Genomic DNA, 24,142 nt, shown 5'->3' on the forward strand with positions numbered 1-24,142 from the left:
CTACTTTAGGAGGCAGGAGGCTTCTGCTCTGATATCCTCCACCGATTGCGTCCCTTTTTTGTCTTGGCCTTCTGGTTGGTCCTGTGTGGGCGGATCCTGCGCGACCGCCAGCAGCCGCTCCATCTGCACCAACTTGAGGCTGATGAGGTGGCGCAGGTGGCCGACGGACGCTGAAGTGTTGGAGCGCGGTGGCGCGGCCTGGTTCTTATCTGAATGGCGGGAAATCTCGTCGGCAGAGGAGCAGGGGTGCTTTTGGGATGTCCCGCCTTTTTTACCCGATCCGGAAGTCCAGCCGCGACCCGTCTGTTGCCGAGCTACCGTCTCATGAGGGAAACTCTGTGATTTATGAGACGCTTCTGCAGTCTTGGCGAAGAGCGCACCATCGGCGCTGGAGCCGGTACGGTCCGAGGTGGTCGGGGAGTCTTCTGGATGGCGGCTGTCAGGTTCGCATGGTGCTGGAACGTCTTCCTTGTGAATCAGACCCAAACTCACAGTCCTGTTTGATGAGGACGCCTTGAAAAAAGGAGCCAGGACAACTTAAGAGGGACGAACATGGCCTACACAACATAAAGTTTCACAAGTCGAAAGTGGTGACCGACCACAGCCAGTAGGTGACCTCGGCTTGGTGGCCGGCGAACATGACAGATCTGGGCTCGTCAGGTGACACAGCTGAGCCTCGTCCACCGTCACCTGAAATGCAACCACCAGATTTAAGGAGATATCAAGCCGCTCCTGTGGCGGCCACCCTTGACAAACGCGCTTGGGTGTCGCAGATGATTTGTTGGGCCGAACCAACCACCGGCGGTTTCACACGGACCCATTTCTCTGACGGACAGATACAAGTTACCGGGGGAGGAGCTGGCGCAGAAGAGCGCAACGAAGCTTTCTGGACCGGCAGTGGCAGCTTAAGTTTTTCTTGATTAAGTGAGCACAGTCGGCCTCGATCGTTTAATTGTATTCTGACTTAAATTTGAAGCAGCCCAGACACAGACATCCGGTAGTCTCACTGCGGTAGCAAACTAGCGAGGAGGAGCGCCAGCAGACTCCACTTACTCGTGTGTGCGTGGGCGCGTGTGTGCGCGTGCGCTGTGCCCGCCCGACATCCGATGTGGCATCGTTGGGCGTGCGTGGTCTGAGGCTGCCGGCCGCCCTGTAGTCCGTCAGTGAATTTTGGCTCCTTTTTTTTTGCCCAGACTTGGCAACTCGAATCTCCCAGTTCAAAGGGGTGCCCCGATGCACTTTTCCTCGTTAGAAGTCACCGAATGCGAGTCCGTGCCGCTCGTTTGCTGGCCGTAAAACCAACTGTGGCATGGGCTACTATACCTGATCCAGGATTTTCTTCTTGGCCCTGGCGATGGCGACGTTGAGCATGCTGATCCATGACTCTTTGTCCTCTGGACTAACTGCCAGGAAGAGGACGCTCACCACCTATTCGCGTAAACGCACACACGTGGACGTAACAGGAGCATAAAAAAGCCCGCGCTTGCCGGCGTACCGTGTTGTGTGCCGAGCAGCGTCGTTGAAGCGCAAACTTGCTGCGATTCTTTTTGCTCCGACTTTTCTTTTTGGGGTTGTTGACGTCTTCGCAGCTTCGCACTCCTTCTAACCAAGCGCTCGGCCGCTCGCATGCGATCAAACAAATTTTCTCTCAATTTTGTGCAAGTTAGCTTGGTCCAGTCCTTCTCAAATAATGGGGCGCGATGCCAGAGGGGTGCGTGTTAGAAAAAGCGAAATATTGGAGAATTTGGTTGGATTTCAAATTTGAAAATGTGGAATTTTTGGTAAGTGGGAAGTTGTGGAATAGGTAGTCAAACGATGAACAGTTGAAAGTTTGAATGGGTTGAATCGGTTAAACAATGTAGAAATTACAGTAGAAAAACAAAATGTTGGAGAATTTGGTTGAATTTCAAATTTGGAATTTTTGGTAAGTGGGAAGTTGTGGAATAGGTAGGCAAAAGATGAAGAGTTGGAATGGGTTGAATCGGTTGAACAATGTAGAAATTAGAGTAGAAAAACGAAATTTTAGAGAATTTGGTTGAATTTAAAATTTGAAAGTTTGGAATTTTTGGTAAGTGGGAAGTGGTGCAATAGGTAGAAAAAAGATGAACAGTTGAAAGTTGGAATGGGTTGAATCGGTTGAAACATGTAGAAATTAGAGTGGGAAAATGAAATTTTGGAGAATTTAGTTGAATTTCAAATTTGGAATTTTTGGTAAGTGGGAAGATGTGGAATAGGTCGGCAAAAGATGAACAGTTGAAAGTTGGAATGGGTAGAATCGGTTGAAAAATGTAGAAATTAGAGTAGAAGAACGAAATTTTGTAAAATTTGGTTGAATTTCAAATTTGGAATTTTTGATAGGTGAGAAGTTGTGAAATAGGTAGGCAAAAGATGAACAGTTGAAATTTGGAATGAGTTGATTCGGTTGAAAAATGTAGAAATTAGAGTAGAAAAACAAAATTTTGGAGAATTTGGTTGAATTCCAAATTTGAAAATTTGGAATTTTTTGTAACTTGGAAGTTGTGGAATAGGTAGAAAAAGATGAACAGTTGAAAGTTGGAATGGGTTGAATCGGTTGAAAAACTGAAGGAATGGGGTCGAAATACAAAAAGTCCTGCCTAGCTACAAAAACAGACATGCTAACCCTAACCCTAACCTCATTGAATAAAGTACATAAGCAGACAAGTATATTCACATATTAAATAAATAAAAAAGATTTTAAGCATATAATTATACCTACACACCAAATCAATAAAGAAGACATAACTAGACATTTGAGGTAATGAGAGAGGTTTTTATAACTTTATGATCTGATATATATTTCTGAGCACTTTGAAATAACAAATGTTTATAATATATTGCCTGAATAGCTTAATGACCCTTAAGGAACTGTTTAATGCATGCCTGATGATTTTCTAAATCACGGACACTGCCAAAGTCGTCTAAAAATGTTCAGTACTTGATTGTATCTTATGTGTTGACTAATGCTAGACGCCAGTTTTCGATTACTACTGAACGTTCTGGACAGAGGGAAATATTTTGCCTTACAAAGAAAAGATATGGTTGAAAGCATGGTTAAACTAAGAATATGATGACGTAAGCAAGTACATGGAGATCAAAAGAACAAACAAACAAAAACATGGTAAATGGTGAGTACAAACTTTGCATAGTCAGGAAACATTAATAAATACGTAGATGATTCACAGCCAAAAGCTCACATAATTCCGTACAAAATGACAACATTGAAAGAATGATGAATGGATGAGGTGGAACAGTGTATGTGCAAGAATGGAGGAGAATGTTTACAGGAAGGTCACTTGGAGATAAAAACAGCAGGTGCCAGAGGGAGACAGCCCATCCAAAGATGATCGTCAAGGCTGAAAGACGGAAAGGAAAACAACAGCCCCCACACATCGAATCGCCCATAATCAGCACCCAACCCCACGGAACCAGCTCTCACCGAACCAGCACCCACTCCCATGGAATCAAACTCTCCTAGAAACTTGCCCCATCCCAAAGACTCATCACCCATCAAACTCGGCCCACACTGGCCGACTGAATATAAGCTGACCAAAGAACCTTGAACATTATCTTTTCTGAATGGAGACTTTCCGCTCTTGAAAGAATCAGCGCTGTATTGTACTTTCCTGAAAACAGAGCTTTCTGAACAAGAATTGTGATTGAACTCAACCAACCTGTGTAAGTCAAATTTCTGCTTCAGTGTCTTAGCATTTTCCTAAATCTGAAGAAATCAAACGAGCACGCAGTGAGTAAATTGGATAACAGGTGATTGGCAATGGATTTTGCCATGAGGCGCAGATAGCGCGCTCCCTAAATTGTGGCCAAAATCCAACAAAACGTAGAAGTTAGAGTAGAAAAAGGAAATTTTGAAAATTTGGTTGAATTTCAAATTTGAAAATTTGGAATTTTTGGTGGGTGAGAAGTTGTGGAATTGGCAGGCAAAAGATGAACAGTTGAAAGTTGGAATGGGTTGAAAAATGTAGGAATTAGAGGTGAAAAACGAAATTTCGTTAAATTTTGTGAAAGTTAAACATGAAAACGTGAAATTTTTTAATTTGGCAATTTTGGGAATGTCGAGAATCATTCCGAATGTGGTTTGAATGTGCTAAATGATGTGAATTTAAAAGTGGAATGACGTAAATGTGAAATGTCGAAGCTGCCATTAAGAATGAATGTGGAAAAATTTGTTGTAAATTCGCGAATTTTGCGAAAACGGAAAATTTTCGGAACAAAAAAATGGAAGCACTCATCTCATGAATATTTGGAATACGTGGAATGGAGTGAATCGGATAAATTATGTGGAAGAAGAAGCGGGACAAAAAGTGGAGAATAAAATAGAACTAGAAAATGCAATTTCTGGATATATTGCGTGTGAAGGCGAAGAAGACTTTGAATCACTTCTTGGGGAATGATGCCGAATGATGTTGAAATGAGTTGAATTACTTGAGAAATGTGGAAAATACAGGTGTAAAACGAAATTTTGGAGAATTTGTGGTGAAAATTTGTAATTTTCGGTAAGTGGGAAGTGGTGGAATACGTAGAGAAATGATGAGCAGTTGGAAGTTTGAACGGGTTGAATCGGTTGAAAAATGTAGAATTTAGAGTTGAAAAATGAAATTTTGGAGAATTTGTTTGAATTTCAAATTTGAAAGTTTGGAATTTTTGGCAATTGGGAAGTTGTGGAATAGGTCGGCAAAAGATGAACAGTTGGAAGTTGGAATGGTTTGAATTGGTTGAACAATGTAGAAATTAGAGTAGAAAAACAAAATGTTGGAGAATTTGATTGAATTTCAAATTTGGAATTTTTGGTAAGTGGGAAGTTGTGGAATAGGTAGGCAAAAGATGAACAGTTGAGAGTTGGAATGAGTTCAATCGGTTGAAAAATGTACAAGTCAGAATAGAAAAACGAAATTTGGGAGAATTTGGTTGAATTTCAAATTTGAAAATTTGGAATTTTTGATAGGTGAGAAGTTGTGGAATAGGCAGGAAAAAGATGAACAGTTGAACGTTGGAATGGGTTGAATCGGTTGAAAAATGTAGAAATTAGAGTAGAAAAATGAAATTTTGGAGAATTTGGTTGAATTTGAAATTTGGAATTTTTGGTAAGTGGGAAGTTGTGGAATAGATAGTAAAATGATGAACAGTTGAAAGGTGGAATGCGTTGAATCAGTTGAAAAATGTAGAAATTAGAGTAGAAAAACGTAATTTTGGGAAAATTTGGTGTGAATTTCAAAATTGAAAATTTGGAAATTTTGGTAAGTGGGAAGGTGTGGAATAGGTAGGCAAAAGATGAACAGTTGAAAGTTGGAACGAGTTGAATCGGTGGAAAAATGTAGAAATTAGAAGTGAAAAACTAAATTTTGTGAAATTTTGCAAAATTTTGTGCAAATTTTAAAAGTGAAAACGTGAAATTTTTGAATTTGGCAAGTTTGGGAATGTCCCCAATGTGATTTGAATGTGTTGAAATAATTGAATTTCAAACTGGAACAACAAAAACGTGAAATGTTGAATCTGCCATTAAGAATGAATGGGGAAAAAAATGCCACAAAATCGTGAATTTTGTGAAAACGGAAAATTTTTTGAACGAAAGAAATGTAAGCACCCGTGTCATGAATATTTGGAATCAGTGAAAAGTGGAACGGAGTGAATCGGTTGAAGTATGTGGAAGTAGTTAACGGACAAAAAAGTGAGCGGAATAAGTAGAATAATAATAATAACTAGAATTTGCAATTCCTGAAGAAATTGCGTGTGAAGGTGAAGAGGTTGAATAAATACTTGGGGAATGCTGCAGAATGATGTTGAAAAGAGTTGAATCGGTTGAAAAATGTAGAAATTAGAAGGGAAAAAGCAAATTTGGGAAAATTGGGTGTGAATTTCAAAATTGAACATTTGGAATTTTGGGTAAGTGGGAAGTTGTGGAATAGGTAGGAAAATGATGAACAGTTGAAAGGTGGAATGGGTTTAATAAGTTGAAAAATGTAGAAATTAAAGTAGAAAAACAAAATTGTAGAGAATTTTTGGTAAGTGGGAAGTTGTGGAATAGGAAGGCAAAAGATGAACAGTTGAAAGTTGGAACGAGTTGAATAGGTTAAAAAATGTAGAAGTTAGAGCAAATCTTGAATCCTAATAGAGAATGAATGGGAATTAAAATAAAAAAAAATTGCGTCAAAATTTTTTTAAATTTGGAACAAAAGGAAAAAAACGGCCTCAGGAGGTTTACTTTTGGGTTTAAAATGTTGAAACGGGTTTAATGGGGCAAAATTTGCAAAAGTTAGCGCAAATGTAGGTATTTAGGGCACTTAATGTTGAAATATGGTCACTTCCGGTTTGATTTGGGTCACTTCCGGTCTATTTGGGTCACTTCCGGTTTGATAAGAGGCACTTCCGGTCTAGCTGAGATCACTTCCGGTTTATTTGGGGTCACTTCCGGTTTAGAAAGGTCACTTCCGGTTTAAAAAGGTCACTTCCGGTTTGATTTGGGGTCACTTCCGGTTTACCTGAGGTCACTTCCGGTTCATTTGGGGTCACTTCCGGTTTGATTTGGGTCACTTCCGGTTTACCTGAGGTCACTTCTGGTTCATTTGGGGTCACTTCTGGTTTGATTTGGGTCACTTCCGGTCTATCTGGGTCACTTCCGGTTTAATTGGAGGCACTTCCGGTCTAGCTGAGGTCACTTCCGGTTTATTTGGGGTCACTTCCGGTTTTAAAAGGTCACTTCCGGTTTAAAAAGGTCACTTCCGGTTTGATTTGGGGTCACTTCCGGTTTGATTTGGGGTCACTTCCGGTTTACCTGAGGTCACTTCTGGTTCATTTGGGGTCAATTCCGGTTTGATTTGGGGCACTTCCGGTTCATTCCGAGTTCATTGGGGCACTTCAGGGTCAATCCAAGATGGCCGCCACTCTGGAAGTGGGGGTCAAGGGTTGAATTGTGGAAGTGGGGGTGAAGGGGGTGAATATGGTAAGCATAAGGTGAACAAAGTGAATAAAGTTGGAATGGGTTGAATCGGTTGAAAAATGTAGAAATTAGAAGGGAAAAACTAAATTTTTGGAAAATTTGGTGTGAATTTCAAAATTGAAAATTTGGAAATTTTGGTAAGTGGGAAGGTGTGGAATAGGTAGGCAAAAGATGAACAGTTGAAAGTTGCAACGAGTTGAATCGGTGGAAAAATGTAGAAATTAGAAGTGAAAAACTAAATTTTGTGAAATTTTGCAAAATTTTGTGCAAATTTTAAAAGTGAAAACGTGAAATTTTTGAATTTGGCAAGTTTGGGAATGTCCCCAATGTGATTCGAATGTGTTGAAATAAGTGAATTTCAAACTGGAACAACAAAAATGTGAAATGTTGAATCTGCCATTAAGAATGAATGGGGAAAAAAATGCCACAAAATCGTGAATTTTGTGAAAACGGAAAATTTTTTGAACGAAAAAAATGTAAGCACCCATGTCATGAATATTTGGAATAAGTGAAAAGTGGAACGGAGTGAATCGGTTGAAGTATGTGGAAGTAGTTAACGGACAAAAAAGTGAGCGGAATAAGTAGAATAATAATAACTAGAATTTGCAATTCCTGAAGAAATTGCGTGTGAAGGTGAAGAGGTTGAATAAATACTTGGGGAATGCTGCAGAATGATGTTGAAAAGAGTTGAATCGGTTGAAAAATGTAGAAATTACAAGGGAAAAAGGAAATTTGGGAAAATTGGGTGTGAATTTCAAAATTGAAAATTTGGAATTTTGGGTAAGTGGGAAGTTGTGGAATAGGTAGGAAAATGATGAACAGTTGAAAGGTGGAATGGCTTGAATAAGTTGAAAAATGCAGAAATTAGAGTAGAAAAACAAAATTGTAGAGAATTTTTGGTAAGTGGGAAGTTGTGGAATAGGAAGGCAAAAGATAAACAGTTGAAAGTTGGAACGAGTTGAATCGGTTAAAAAATGTAGAAGTTTGAGCAAATCTCTAATCCTAATAGAGAATGAATGGGAATTAAAAGAGAAAAAAATTGCGCCAAAATTTATTTAAATTTGGAACAAAAGGAAAAAAACGGCTTCAGGAGGTTTACTTTTGGGGTTAAAATGTTGAAACGGGTTTAATCGGGCAAAATTTGCAAAAGTTAGCGCAAATGTAGGTATTTAGGGCACTTAATGTTGAAATATTGTCACTTCCGGTTTGATTTGGGTCACTTCCGGTCTATTTGGGTCACTTCCGGTTTGATTAGAGGCACTTCCGGTCTAGCTGAGGTCACTTCCGGTTTATTTGGGGTCACTTCCTGTTTAAAAAGGTCACTTCCGGTTTAAAAAGGTCACTTCCGGTTTGATTTGGGGTAACTTCCGGTTTACCTGTGGTCACTTCCAGTTCATTTGGGGTCACTTCCGGTTTGATTTGGGTCACTTCCGGTCTATTTGGGTCACTTCCGGTTTGATAAGAGGCACTTCCGGTCTAGCTGAGGTCACTTCTGGTTTATTTGGGGTCACATCCGGTTTAAAAAGGTCACTTCCGGTTTAAAAAGCTCACTTCCGGTTCGATTTGGGGTCACTTCCGGTTTACCTGAGGTCACTTCCGGTTCATTTGGGGTCACTTCCGGTTTGATTTGGGTCACTTCCGGTCTATTTGACTCACTTCCGGTTTGAATAGAGGCACTTCCGGTCTAGCTGAGGTCACTTCCGGTTTATTTGGGGTCACTTCCGGTTTAAAAAGGTCACTTCTGGTTTAAAAAGGTCACTTCCGGTTTGATGTAGGGTCACTTCCGGTTTACCTGAGGTCACTTCCGGTTTGAATAGAGGCACTTCCGGTCTAGCTGAGGTCACTTCCGGTTTATTTGGGGTCACTTCCGGTTTAAAAAGGTCACTTCCGGTTTAAAAAGGTCACTTCCGGTTTGATTTAGGGTCACTTCCGGTTTACCTGAGGTCACTTCCGGTTCATTTGGGGTCACTTCCGGTTTGATTTGGGTCACTTCCGGTCTATCTAGGTCACTTCCGGTTTGATTAGAGGCACTTCCGGTCTAGCTGAGGTCACTTCCGGTTTATTTGGGGTCACTTCCGGTTTAAAAAGGTCACTTCCGGTTTAAAAAGGTCACTTCCGGTTTGATTTGGGGTCACTTCCGGTTTGATTTGGGGTCACTTCCGGTTTACCTGAGGTCACTTCCGGTTCATTTGGGGTCAATTCCGGTTTGATTTGGGGCACTTCCAGTTCATTCCGGGTTCATTGGGGCACTTCAGGGTCAATCCAAGATGGCCGCCACTCTGGAAGTGGGGGTCAAGGGTTGAATTGTGGAAGTGGGGGTGAAGGGGGTGAATATGGTAAGCATAAGGTGAACAAAGTGAATAAAGTTGGAATGGGTTGAATCGGTTGAAAAATGTAGAAATTAGAAGGGAAAAACTAAATTTTGGGAAAATTTGGTGTGAATTTCAAAATTGAAAATTTGGAAATTTTGCTAAGTGGGAAGGTGTGGAATAGGTAGGCAAAAGATGAACAGTTGAAAGTTGGAACGAGTTGAATCGGTGGAAAAATGTAGAAACTAGAAGTGAAAAACTAAATTTTGTGAAATTTTGCAAAATTTTGTGCAAATTTTAAAAGTGAAAACGTGAAATTTTTGAATTTGGCAAGTTTGGGAATGTCCCCAATGTGATTTGAATGTGTTGAAATAAGTGAATTTCAAACTGGAACAACAAAAATGTGAAATGTTGAATCTGCCATTAAGAATGAATGGGGAAAAAAATGCCACAAAATCGTGAATTTTGTGAAAACGGAAAATTTTTCGAACAAAAAAAATGTAAGCAGCCGTGTCATGAATATTTGGAATAAGTGAAAACTGGAACGGAGTGAATCGGTTGAAGTATGTGGAAGTAGTTAAGCGTCAAAAAAGTGAGCGGAATAAGTAGAATAATAATAATAATAATAATAATAAAGGACAGCAATAACAATAGTGTGAAGGTCTTCACCTTCACACTAATAACTAGAATTTGCAATTCCTGAAGAAATTGCGTGTGAAGGTGAAGAGGTTGAATAAATACTTGGGGAATACTGCAGAATGATGTTGAAAAGAGTTGAATCGGTTGAAAAATGTAGAAATTACAAGGGAAAAAGGAAATTTGGGAAAATTGGGTGTGAATTTCAAAATTGAAAATTTGGAATTTTGGGTAAGTGGGAAGTTGTGGAATAGGTTGGAAATGATGAACTGTTGAAAGGTGGAATGGTTTGAATAAGTTGAAAAATGTAGAAATTAGAGTAGAAAAACAAAATTGTAGAGATTTTTTGGTAAGTGGGAAGTTGTGGAATAGGAAGGCAAAAGATGAACAGTTGAAAGTTGGAACGAATTGAATCGGTTAAAAAATGTAGAAGTTAGAGCAAATCTTGAATCCTAATAGAGAATGAATGGGAAATAAAAGAAAAAAAAATGGCACTAAAATTTTTTGAAATTTGGAACAAAAGGATAAAAAACGGTTTCAGGAGGTTCACGTTTGGGGTTAAAATGTTGAAACGGGTTTAATCGGGCAGAATTTGCAAAAGTTAGTGCAAATGTATGTATTTAGGGCACTTAATGTAGAAATATGGTCACTTCCGGTTTGATTTGGGTCACTTCCGGTCTATTTGGGTCACTTCCAGTTTGATTAGAGGCACTTCCGGTCTAGCTGAGGTCACTTCCGGTTCATTTGGGGTCACTTCCGGTTTTAAAAGATCACTCCCGGTTTATTTGGGGTCACTTCCGGTTTGATTTGGGGTCACTTCCGGTTTACCTGAGGTCACTTCTGGTTTACCTAAGGTCACTTCCGGTTTGATTTGAGATACTTCTGGTTCATTCTGGGTTCATTGGGGCACTTCAGGGTCAATCCAAGATGGCCGCCACACTGGAAGTGGGGGTCAAGGGGGTGAATATGGTAAGCATAAAGTGAACAAAGTGAATAAAGTTGGAATGGGTTGAATCGGTTCAAAAATGTAGAAATTACAGTAGAAAAACAAAATTGTAGAGAATTTTTGGTAAGTGGGAAGTTGTGGAATAGGAAGGCAAAAGATGAACAGTGTAAAGTTGGAACGAGTTGAATCGGTTAAAAAATGTAGAAGTTAGAGCAAATCTTGAATCCTCATAGAGAATGAATGGGAATTAAAAGAAAAAAAAATTGCGCCAAAATTTTTTGGAATTTGGAACAAAAGGCAAAAAAACGGCTTCAGGAGGTTCACTTTTGGGGTTAAAATGTTGAAACGGGTTTAATCGGGCAAAATTTGCAAAAGTTAGCGCAAATGTAGGTATTTAGGGCACTTAATGTTGAAATAAGGTCACTTCCGGTTTGATTTGGGTCACTTCCGGTCTATTTGGGTCACTTCCGGTTTGATTAGAGGCATTCCCGGTCTAGCTGAGGTCACTTCCGGTTTATTTGGGGTCACTTCCGGTTGAAAAAGGTCACTTCCGGTTTGATTTCGGGTCACTTCCGGTTTGATTTGGGGTCACTTCCGGTTTACCTGAGGTCACTTCCGGTTCATTCAGGGTCAATTCCGGTTTGATTTGGGGCATTTCCGGTTCATTCCGAGTTCATTGGGGCACTTCAGGGTCAATCCAAGATGGCCGCCACTCTGGAAGTGGGGGTCAAGGGTTGAATTGTGGAAGTGGGGGTGAAGGGGGTGAATATGGTAAGCATAAGGTGAACAAAGTGAATAAAGTTGGAATGGGTTGAATCGGTTGAAAAATGTAGAAATTAGAAGGGAAAAACTAAATTTTGGGAAAATTTGGTGTGAATTTCAAAATTGAAAATTTGGAAATTTTGCTAAGTGGGAAGGTGTGGAATAGGTAGGCAAAAGATGAACAGTTGAAAGTTGGAACGAGTTGAATCGGTGGAAAAATGTAGAAACTAGAAGTGAAAAACTAAATTTTGTGAAATTTTGCAAAATTTTGTGCAAATTTTAAAAGTGAAAACGTGAAATTTTTGAATTTGGCAAGTTTGGGAATGTCCCCAATGTGATTTGAATGTGTTGAAATAAGTGAATTTCAAACTGGAACAACAAAAATGTGAAATGTTGAATCTGCCATTAAGAATGAATGGGGAAAAAAATGCCACAAAATCGTGAATTTTGTGAAAACGGAAAATTTTTCGAACAAAAAAAATTTAAGCAGCCGTGTCATGAATATTTGGAATAAGTGAAAAGTGGAACGGAGTGAATCGGTTGAAGTATGTGGAAGGAGTTAAGCGTCAAAAAAGTGAGCGGAATAAGTAGAATAATAATAATAATAATAATAATAATAATAAAGGACAGCAATAACAATAGTGTGAAGGTCTTCACCTTCACACTAATAATAATAAAGGACAGCAATAACAATAGTGTGAAGGTCTTCACCTTCACACTAATAATAATAATAACTAGAATTGCAATTTCTGGAGAAATTGCGTGTGAAGGCGAAGACCTTCGCACTATTGTTATTCTACTTTTTTTGAAATGAAAGACGGGAAAAATGAAAAAGGGAAATTAATGATGATAAATGATGATGAATAAAATAAATGGGTAAAATGAGTGTTATAATGATAAGCAGAAAAAATAAAAAGGGAAATAAATGATGATAAATGATGATGAATGAAATTAATGGGAAATATAAATTGGAAAAATAAAAAGGGAAATAAATAATGATAAATGATGATAAATAAAATAAATAGGAAAAATGATAAGTGGGAAAAATAAAAAGGGAAATAAATGATGAAAAAAATAAATGGGAAAATGATGAAAGTTACAAATGATAAGTGTTAAAAATGATAAGCGGGAAAAATAAAAAGGAAATTAAATTATTATAAAATAAATGGGAAAATGACAAAAGTTACAAATGATAAACGATAAAAATGATAAGCGGGAAGAATATAAAGGAAATTAAATTATTATACAATAAATGGGAAAATGACGAGAGTTACAAATGATAAGCGGGAAGAATAAAAAGGAAAATAAATTATTATTAAAATAAATGGTAAAATGACAAGTTACAAATCATAAGCGTTAAAAATATTAAGCAGTGAATAAAAACGAAAAAAGAAGCAGTACCCACAGTTGGAATCAAACTCACGCGGGGAAGCGGCTCGAGTTAATAAGCGCCCGCGTTACCAAGTGAGCTAATTGGCTTGCTCTTCTGAAGTGGTGTAATTTGCTTAATGTCATGAATGTTCATGTTGAATGCGCCATTAAGAATGAATGCGTAATTTTACACCACAAATGTACTAATTATGCACAAACGATAAATGTTTATGACGAAAAAAACTGCAGCCAGTGTCGTGTGAGTTTGTGTAATGGTGAGACGCCAGATGTGACACGTGTAAAATTCGAACCCACGCGGGAAAATGGCTCGTGTTGAAATCGCCATTAAGAATGAATGGGGATTTAAAAGTCACAAATTTGCTAATTACACAAAAACGGTTAATGTTATGGAAAAAAAAAATGGTAGCAAGCATGCCATGAATTTTTGGAATGTGTGAAAGTTTGAATGGGGTGAATCGGTTGAAGCATGTAGGACTAGTTAGATGTCAAAAAAGTGGGAGGAATAAGTTGAATAATAATAATAATAATAATAATAATAATAATAATAATAATAATAAAGTAGAATAACAATGTGTGAAGGCCTTCGCCTTCACACAATAAAGGACAGCAATAACAATAGTGTGAAGGTCTTCACCTTCACACTAATAATAATAATAATAATAATAATAATAATAATAATAATAATAATAATAAAGGACAGCAATAACAATAGTGTGAAGGTCTTCACCTTCACACTAATAATAAAGGACAGCAATAACAATAGTGTGAAGGTCTTCACCTTCACACTAATAATAAAGGACAGCAATAACAATAGTGTGAAGGTCTTCACCTTCACACTAATAATAGAGAATGGTGTAGAATAACATATGTGTGAAGGCCATCGCCTTCACACAATAATAATAATAATAATAGAGAATGGTGTAGAATAACATATGTGTGAAGGCCATCGCCTTCACACAATAATAATAATAATAATAGAGAATGGTGTAGAATAACATATGTGTGAAGGCCATCGCCTTCACACAATAATAATAATAGAGAATGGTGTAGAATAATATATGTGTGAAGGCCATCGCCTTCACACAATAATAATAATAGAGAATGGTGTAGAATAACATATGTGTGAAGGCCATCGCCTTCACACAATAATAATAATAATAGAGAATGGTGTAGAATAACATATGTGTGAAGGCCATCGCCTTCACACAATAATAATAGAGAATGGTGTAGAATAACATATGTGTGAAGGCCATCGCCTTCACACAATAATAATAATAATAATAGAGAATGGTGTAGAATAACATATGTGTGAAGGCCATCGCCTTCACACAATAATAATAATAGAGAATGGTGTAGAATAACATATGTGTGAAGGCCATCGCCTTCACACAATAATAATAATAGAGAATGGTGTAGAATAACATATGTGTGAAGGCCATCGCCTTCACACAATAATAATAATAATAGAGAATGGTGTAGAATAACATATGTGTGAAGGCCATCGCCTTCACACAATAATAGAGAATGGTGTAGAATAACATATGTGTGAAGGCCATCGCCTTCACACAATAATAATAGAGAATGGTGTAGAATAACATATGTGTGAAGGCCATCGCCTTCACACAATAATAATAATAATAATAATAGAGAATGGTGTAGAATAACATATGTGTGAAGGCCATCGCCTTCACACAATAATAGAGAATGGTGTAGAATAACATATGTGTGAAGGCCATCGCCTTCACACAATAATAGAGAATGGTGTAGAATAACATATGTGTGAAGGCCATCGCCTTCACACAATAATAATAATAATAATAGAGAATGGTGTAGAATAACATATGTGTGAAGGCCATCGCCTTCACACAACTAGAAAATGCAATTTCTGGAGAAATTGCGTGTGAAGGCGAAGACTTTGACTCACTTCTTGGGGAATGATGCCGAATGATGTTGAAATGAGTTGAATTACTTGAGAAATGTAGAAAAGAGAGGTGAAAAACGGAATTTTGGAGAATTTGGTGGAATTTTGGAGGATTTGGTTGAATTTCGAATCTGAAAATGTGGAATTTATGGTAAGTGGGAATTTGGGGAATAGGTAGGAAAAAGATGAAGAGTTGAAAGTTGGAATGGGTTGAATCGGTTGAAAAATGTAGAAATTAGAGTAGAAAAACAAATTTTTAGAGAATTTGGTTGAATTTCAAATTTGAAAATTTGGAATTTTTTGTAAAGGGAAGTTGTGGAATAGGTAGGCAAAATATGAATACTTGAAAGTTGGAATGGGTTGAATCGGTAGAGAAATGTAGAAATGAGAGTAGAAAACGAAATTTTGGAGAATTTGGTTGAATTTCAAATTTGGAATTTTTGGTAAGTTGGAAGTTGTAGAATAGGTAGGCAAAAGATGAACAGTTGAAAGTTGGAATGGGTTGAATCGGTTGAACAATGTAGAAATTAGAGTAGAAAAAAAATGTTGGAGAATTTGGTTGAATTTCAAATTTGGAATTTTTGGTAAGTGGGAAGTTGTGGAATAGTTAGGCTAAAGATGAAGAGTTGAAAGTTGGAATGGGTAGAATCGGTTGAAAAATGTAGAAATTAGACTAGAAAAACAAAATTTTGAAAAATTTGTTTGAATTTCAAATTTGGAATTTTTGGTAAGTCGGAAGTTGTGGAATAGGTAGGCAAAAGATGAAGAGTTGAAAGTTGGAATGGGTTGAATTGGTTGAACAATGTAGAAATTAGAGTAGAAAAACAAAATGTTGGAGAATTTGGTTGAATTTCAAATCTGGAATTTTTGGTGAGTGGGAAGTTGTGGAATAGGTAGGCAAAAGATGAAGAGTTGAAAGTTGGAATGGGTTGAATCGGTTGAACAATGTAGAAATTAGATTAGAAAAACGAAATTTTGGAGAATTTGGTTGAATTTCAAATTTGGAATTTTTGATAAGTGGGAAGTTGTGGAATAGGTAGGCAAAAGATGAACAGTTGAAAGTTGGTATGGGTAGAATCGGTTGAAAAATGTAGAAATTAGAGTAGAAAAACGAAAATTTGAAAAATTTGGTTGAATTTCAAATTTGGAATTTTTGGTAAACGGGAAGTTGTGGAATAGGTAGGCAAAAGATGAACAGTTGAAAGTTGGAATGGGTTGAATCGGTTGAACAATGTAGAAATGAGAGTAGAAAAATGAAATTTTTGAAAATTTGGTTGAATTTCAAATTTGGAATTTTTGGTAAGTGGGAAGTTGTGGAATAGGTAGGCAAAAGATGAACAGTTGAAAGTTGGAATGGGTAGAATCGGTTGAAAAATGTAGAAATTAGAGTAGAAAAACGAAATTTTGAAAAATTTGGTTGAATTTCATATTTAGAATTTTTGGTAAATGGGTGGTTGTGGAATAGGTAGGATAAGATGAACAGTTGAAAGTTGGAATGAGTTGAATCGGTTGAAAAATGTAGAAATTAGAGTAGAAAAACAAAATTTTTTAGAATTTGGTTGAATTCCAAATTTGAAAATTTGGAATTTTTTGTAAGTGTGAAGTTGTGGAATAGGTAGAAAAAAGATGAACGGTTGAAAGTTGGAATGGGTTGAATCGGTTGAAAAACGTAGAAGTTAGAGTAGAAAAACGAAATTTTGGAGAATTTGGTGTAATTTCAAATTTAAAAATTTGGAATTTTTGGTAGGTGAGAAGTTGTGGAATAGGCAGGCAAAAGATGAACACTTAAAAGTTGGAACGAGTTGAATCCGTGGAAAAATGTAGAAATTAGAAGTGAAAAACTAAATTTTGAGAAATTTTGCAAAATTTTGTGCAAATTTTAAAAGTGAAAACGTGAAATTTTTGAATTTGGCAAGTTTGGGAATGTCCCCAATGTGATTTGAATGTGTTGAATTAAGTGAATTTCAAACTGGAGCAACGTAAATGTGAAATGTTGAATCTGCCATTAAGAATGAATCGGGAAGAATTTGCCGGAATTTTGTGAATTTTGCGAAAACGGAAAATTTTTTGAACGAAAAAAATGTAAGCAGCCGTGTCATGAATATTTGGAATAAGTGAAAAGTCTTCACCTTCACACTAATAAAGGACAGCAATAACAATAGTGTGAAGGTCTTCACCTTCACACTAATAAAGGACAGCAATAACAATCGTGTGAAGGTCTTCACCTTCACACTAATAATAATAATAATCATAATAATAATAAAGGACAGCAATAACAATAGTGTAAAGGTCTTCACCTTCACACTAATAAAGTAGAATAACAATGTGTGAAGGCCTTCGCCTTCACACAATAATAATAAAATAGAATAACAATGTGTGAAGGCCTTCGCCTTCACACAATAAAGTAGAATAACAATGTGTGAAGGCCTTCGCCTTCATACAATAATCCCCTCCGTGAGTCGTCACCTTATCGTGGTGGAGGGGTTTGCGTGCCCCTATGATCCTAGGAGCCATGTTGTCGGGGGCTTCATGCCCCTGGTAGGGTCACCCATGGCAAACGGGTCCTAGGTGAGGGGCCAGACAAAGCACGGCTCACAGAAGCCCCTCATGATGATTAAAATAAATGGACTTCGTTTTCCCTCGCCCGGACGCGGGTCACCGGGGCCTCCCTCTCGAGCCAGGCCTGGAGGCAGGGCTCGAAAGCGAGCGTCTGGTGGCCGGGCCTTCGCCCATGGGGCCCGGCCGGGCACAGCCCGAAAAGGAAACGTGGGTCCCCCTTTCCATGGGCTCACCACCTGTGGGAGGGGCCAAAGGGGTTGGGTGCAATGTGAGCTGGGCGGCGGCCAAAGGCAGGGACCTTGGCGGTCTGATCACCGGCTGCAGAAGCTGGCTCTTGGGACATGGAATGTCACCTCTCTGGCTGGAAAGGAGCCCGAGCGTGTGTGCGAGGCAGAAAAATTCCGATTAGATATAGTCGGACTAGCCTCTACGCACAGTTTGGGTTCCGGTACAAGCCCTCTCGAGAGGGGCTGGACTCTCTTCCACTCTGGAGTTGCCCACGGTGAGAGGCGTCAAGTAGGTGTGGGTATACTCATTGCCCCCCGGCTGGGCGCCTGCACATTGGGGTTCACCCCGGTGAACGAGAGGGTAGCCTCCCTCCGCCTTCGGGTGGGGGGACGGGTCCTGACTGTTGTTTGTGTCAATGCACCAAACGACAGCTCAGAGTACCCACCCTTCTTGGAGTCCCTGGAGGAAGTGCTGGAGAGCGCTCCTTCGGGGGACTCCATCGTTCTACTGGGTGACTTCAATGCTCACATGGGCAATGACAGTGAGACCTGGAAGGGCGTGATTGGGAGGAACGCCCCCCCGATCTGAACCCGAGCGGTGTTCTATTATTGGACTTCTGTGCTCGACACGGATTTTCAATAATGAACACCATGTTCAAACATAAGGGTGTCCATGTGTGCACTTGGCACCAGGACACCCTAGGCCGCAGTTCGATGATCGACTTTATAGTCGTGTCATCGGATTTGCGGCCGCATGTTATGGACACTCGGGTGAAGAGAGGGGCGGAGCTGTCAACTGATCACCACCTGGTGGTGGGTTGGCTCCGATGGTGGGGGAAGATGCCGGTCCGACCTGGCAGACCCAAACGCTCTGTGAGGGTCTGCTGGGAACGTCTGGCAGAATCTCCTGTCAGGAAGAGCTTCAACTCCCACCTCCGGCAGAGCTTTTCCCATGTCCCGGGGGAGGCGGGGGACATTAAGCAGGCGTGGACCATGTTCCGCGCCTCCATTGTTGAGGTGGCCGACCAAAGCTGTGGCCATAAGGTCGTTGGTGCCTGTCGTGGCGGCAATCCCCGAACCCGCTGGTGGACAACGGTGGTAAGGTATGCCGTCAAGCTGAAGAAGGAGTCCTATCGGGCCGATTTGGCCTGCGGGACTCCGGAGGCAGCTGACAGGTACCGGATGGCCAAGCGGAACGCGGCTTCGGTTGTTGCTGAGGCAAAAACCCGGGCGTGGGAGGAGTTTGGTGAGGCCATGGAGAATGACTTCCGGACGGCTTCGAGGAAATTCTGGTCCACCATCCGGCGTCTCCGGAGGGGGAAGCAGTGCAACGTCAACACTGTTTACAGTGGGGATGGCGTGCTGCTGACCTCGACTCGGGACGTCATGAGTCGGTTGGGAGAATACTTCAAAGACCTCCTCAATTCCACCTACACGCCTTCCAATGTGGAAGCAGGGCCTGGAGACTCTGAGGTAGACTTTCCAATCTCTGGGGTCGAAATCACTGAGGTAGTTAAAAAACTCCTCGGGGGCAAGGCATAGATGAGATCCGCCCGGAGTTTTTAAAGGCTCTTATGTGGGGCTGTCCTGGTTGACATGCCTCTGCAACATTGCGTGAACATCGGGGACGGTACCTCCGGATTGGCAGACTAGGGTGGTCGTTCCCCTCTTTAAGAAGGGGGACCGCAGGGTGTGTTCCAACTACAGAGGAATCACACTCCTCAGCCTCCCTGGTAAGGTCGATTCAGGGGTGCTGGAGAGGAGGGTCTGTCGAGAGGTCCAACCTCGGATTTAGGAGGAGCAGTGTGGCTTTCGTCCTGGCCGTGGAACAGTGGACCAGCTCTACACCCTCAGCAGGATCCTTGAGGGGGCATGGGAGTTCGCTCAACCAGTCCACATGTGTTTTGTGGACTTGGAGAAGGCGTTTGACCATGTCCCTCGAGAAGTTCAGTGGAGGGTGTTTCGGGAGTACGGGGTGCTGAGCCAACTGATAAGGGCGGTTCGGTCCCTGTATCACCGATGCCAGAGTTTGGTCCGCATTTCCAGCAGTAAGTCGGATTCGTTCCCAGTGAGGGTTGGACTCCACCAAGGCTGCCCTTTGTCACCGATTCTGTTCATAATTTTTATGGACAGAATTTCTAGGTGCAGCCGAGGCATTGAGTGGGTCCGGTTTTGGGACCTCAGCATCGCGTCTCTGCTTTTTGCAGATGACATGTTGCTGTTGGCTTCTTCAGGCCGTGATCTCCAGCTCTCACTGGAGCGGTTCGCAGCCGAGTGTGAAGCGGTCGGGATGAGGGTCAGCACCTCCAAATCCGAGTCCATGGTCCTCTGTCGGAAAAGGATGGAATGCCCTCTTCGGATCGGGGATGACTCTTACATCACGAAGTGCATCGATGATGTGAATTGCTCGAAATCCGTCGTCACTCGCGCGAACTGGAAGCCGTGGCTGACAGGGGCTGTCCTCAGACTGCTGAGGGCCAGGGACAAGGCTTTCAGAGCGGGGGATGAGGCTGGCTTGAGGACAGCAAGGGCCGACCTGTCCCGAGGCATCAAAGAAGCGAAGAAGGCGTTCTCGTGCAAGGTCTCCACCCACTTCAAGGACAGCAAGGACGCACGTAGCCTTTGGCGAGGCATTCAGACCATCACGGACTACAAGCCCGCGCCGAGGAGCTGTGAGGGCGACATCCGTCTGCTGAACGATCTGAACCACTTCTTTGCTCGCTTCGACGCCCAGAACAGCACTTGCCCGCTGAAGACCACTCCCCCCCCACACGAGCAACCCCTGCGCCTCTCTGCCGACGGTGTGAGGAGGGCGCTTGCCGCTATTGACACCCGTAAGGCGGCGAGCCCTGACAACATCACGGGTCGAGCGCTGAAAGACTGCGCTGGGGAGCTGTCGGGTGTCTTCACGGACATCTTTAACGTTTCCCTGCAGCAGGCCATTGTCCCCTCGTGTTTCAAGGCTGCCACCATCGTTCCTGTGCCGAAGTAACCTGCACCGTCCTGCTTCAATGACTACCGCCCCGTGGCACTGACGCCCATCATCATGAAGTGCTTTGAGCGGCTTGTCATGGAGCACATCAAATCCGTTCTCCCCCCCACCATTGACCCTTTCCAGTTCGCGTACCGTGCCAAGCGGTCCTCTGAGGATGCCATCTGCTCTGCCCTCCACTCGGCCCTCACCCACCTGGAGAGAAAGGACTCATATGTGAGGTTGCTGTTTGTGGACTTCAGCTTTGCCTTCAACACCATTGTGCCGCAGCGACTCATCTGCAAACTCGACGAGCTGGGCCTCAGTACCTCCCTCTGCAACTGGCTGCTGGACTTCCTCTGTCAGAGGCCTCAGGTGGTGCGTGTTGGCGACAAAATCTCCGCCAGCATCACGCTGAGCACGGGGGCCCCCCAGGGCTGCGTGCTCAGTCCATTGCTCTTCACCCTGCTGACGCATGACTGCACTGTGACCTACAGCGACAACCGCATAGTGAAGTTTGCTGACGACACGACTCTGGTGGGTCTCATCACGAAGGGCGACGAGACTCGGTACAGGTCGGAAGTTGACCTTCTGACCACGTGGTGCAGGGACAACAACCTCCTGCTGAACGTCAGCTAGACCAAGGAAATCGTTGTTGACTTCCGGAAGGGTCACACAAAACACTTGCCACTGATCACCGACGGTGCTGTGGTGGAGAGGGTGAGCTGGACCAAGTTCCTGGGGGTGCACATCAGTGAGGACCTCTCCTGGTCCGCAAACACTTCGTCACTGGCAAAGAAAGCTCAGCGCCGCCTGTACTTCCTGCGGAAGCTCAGGCGTGCATGTGCTCCTCAGGCAGTCCTGTCTACATTCTACCGTGGCACCATTGACAGCGTCCTCACCAGTTGCATCGCTGTCTGGGGTGGTAACTGCACTGAACAGAACTTGAAGGCCCTGCAGCGCATAGTGAATACGGCTGGTAAGATTATTGGTGCTTCGCTCCCCTCCCTGAAGGACATTTACACCTCCCATCTCGCCCGCAAGGCAACCTCGATTGCGAGAGATGTGAGTCACTCAGCTCACTCTTTGTTTGACCTTCTGCTCTCTGGCAAGAGGTACAGGAGCCTGCGCTCCCACACCACCAGACTCGCCAACAGCTTCTTTCTCCAGGCTGTTAGGACCCTGAACTCGCTACCCCCTTCTGCGTAGCGTGCGGCACTGTTGCGCTATTTTCTGGAATGTCTGCTATACGCGCACTTGCTCCTTTTTTTTGCTCCTCTTATTTATTTATTTGTTGTGTTATTTATTCATTATTTATTCAGCACGCTGTTGTTATACTTGTTTGTCTGTTGTGGGCCATGTCTTGTCACCGTGGGATAGGGGGGAACGAAATTTCGGTTTCTTTGTGTGTCTTTGGCATGTGGAGAAATTGACAATAAAGTTGACTTTGACTTTGAGATCCTGCCCCAAGTGGAGGAGTTCAAGTATCTTGGGGTCTTGTTCACGAGTGAGGGCAGGATGGCGCGCGAGATCGACAGGCGGATCGGTGCAGCGTCAGCAGTAATGCGGACTCTGTACCGGTCTGTCGTGGTGAAGAGAGAGCTGAGCCAAAAGGCAAAGCTCTTAATTTACCGGTCGATCTATGCTCTTACCCTCACCTATGGTCACGAGCTATATGTTGGGACCGAAAGAACGAGATCCGGGATACAAGCGGCCGAAATGAGTTTCTCCCGCAGGGTGTCCAGGCTCTCCCTTAGAGATAAGGTGAGAAGCTCGGTCATCCGGGAGAGACTCGGAGTAGAGCCGCTGCTCCTCCACATTGAGAGGAGCCAGATGAGGTGGCTCAGGCATCTCATCAGGATGCCTCCTGGACGCCTCCCTGGGGAGGTGTTCCAGGCATGTTCCACCGGTAGGAGACCCTGGGGACGACCCAGGACGCACTGGAGAGAATATGTCTCACAGCTGGCCTGGGAACATCTTGGGATCCCCCAGGATGAGCTGGATGAAGTAGCTGGGAGAGGGAAGTCTGGGAGTCCCTCCTAAAGCTGCTGCCCTCGCGACCCGACCCCGGAGAAGCGGAAGAAGATGGATGGATGGGTGGATTTTTGTTTTTTAGGTTAAAACGTTTTATATAATGTGGTCCTGAATTAATGTTGTTGATTACTTTGAATTTAAAATTTATTGCTGTCATTCAATATTATTTGTTTATTATTCTTTTGTTGTATTTTTCAGCATGAAATGGCAGTTGGTCAAGAATCTTTATAGTTTAAGTAATTATAATTTATTTTTTAATTTCAGGCAAGCGGCGGCTCGGTGGCGCACTGGTTAGCATGTCTGCCTCGCAGTTAGGAGGGTGCCGGATCGATTCCACCCTCCCTGTGTAGTTTGCATGATCTCCCCTTTTCCGCATGGGTTTTCTCCAAGCACTCCGATTTCCTCCCTCATCCCAAAAAACACGATTGGTAGGCCAATTGAGCACTCCAAATTGCCCTTTAGGTGTGAGTGCGACTGCGGATGGTTGTTCGTCTCTGTGTGCCCTGTGATCGTCTGGCAACCGGTTCAGGGTGTCACCCGCCTACTGCCCGATGACTGCTGGGGTAGGCTCCAGCACGCCCGCGACCCCCATGGGGACAAGCGGTATAGAAAATGGATCGATGGATGGAATTTCAGGCAAAGTGATACACTTGGAATCTGATCTGTTACAGACTAAAAAACAATGTTAAATATTAAAGTTATTATTTGTTGTAAGTTGATCTTTCTTTTTTATTTTATTTTTTTGTTTTCTTTGATGTTAATAAGGGTACAAGCATGGGGGGGTGCAAAATATTTTCTTCATCCTAGGGGGTGCATCACAGAAACTAATTGAGAAGCACCGGCTTGGTCAGTGTGCGTGTTTTATTCCCACGAGCACTCACGCGCAGAGTTTTGCGGGTTTATCGTCAGGGAAACGGCATCCATTATTAAGTGCCTTTCAACTCGGGAAAGGCGCTACGTTTGTGAAATGTGACTCTGCTGGGGAAAGCGTTTGACAAAAGCGTCTGTCCACCCATCCGTCCAATCATCTGGCAAGAAAAATGAGCCGACCACCAGGGGTTGGGGTCAGATTTAGAACGGGGCTGCCCACCTCCTTCTCGCAGACCATCAGCCGGTGGTCTTTGAGCACGACGAAGCAGTTCTTCCAGATCTCCTGAAACATCCCTTTGCCGCAGAACCTTCTCAGCCAGCCCGCTTTGTCGGCTTGACAAGACGAAAGAGACGCCGCCTGCCACATAGCGCAGTTTGCACAACACAGATAGTTGACTGGATGGTTAGGTGTGCGACTTGGCTCCTTGGAGTGACCCTTCGGAGGGAGGCCTGGGTCGGGAATGCCCATCAACGGCGGCCCCCGCGTAAGCGCGCCAAGAGACACCGGGAGACCTCCTCTCGCAACCTCTTGGCAGAGGTAC

The 24,142-nt window shown here is 42.4% G+C and overlaps 1 protein-coding gene across 1 annotated transcript; it reads right to left on the reverse strand.

Annotated features, from left to right (window-relative positions):
* Positions 1-23,967, reverse strand: LOC148392663 (pleckstrin homology domain-containing family O member 1-like). Its single transcript, XM_088387123.1, has 4 exons — positions 23,821-23,967; positions 1,324-1,428; positions 617-690; positions 1-496 (listed from the first exon to the last, which is right to left on the reverse strand). The coding sequence occupies exons 1-4, from the start codon at positions 23,965-23,967 to the stop codon at positions 1-3; spliced, it is 822 nt and encodes a 273-aa protein (XP_088243249.1).
* Positions 23,968-24,142: the final 175 nt, after the last annotated feature.

This window comes from Syngnathus floridae, chromosome 10, assembly GCF_059516105.1.
Source record: "Syngnathus floridae isolate MCC-2025c chromosome 10, RoL_Sflo_1.0, whole genome shotgun sequence".
NCBI classification, from domain to species: Eukaryota; Metazoa; Chordata; class Actinopteri; order Syngnathiformes; family Syngnathidae; genus Syngnathus; species Syngnathus floridae.

Excerpts from the sequence above, each read along its gene's own strand:
- LOC148392663 (XM_088387123.1), bottom strand. The coding sequence starts at position 23,967 with ATGTGGCAGGCGGCGTCTCTTTCGTCTTGTCAAGCCGACAAAGCGGGC. Across the intron at positions 1,429-23,820 it reads TGATGGTCTGCGAGAAGGAG|GTGGTGAGCGTCCTCTTCCT; the intron begins GTGGGCAGCCCC and ends TTACGCGAATAG. Across the intron at positions 691-1,323 it reads AGAAGAAAATCCTGGATCAG|GTGACGGTGGACGAGGCTCA; the intron begins GTATAGTAGCCC and ends GTTGCATTTCAG.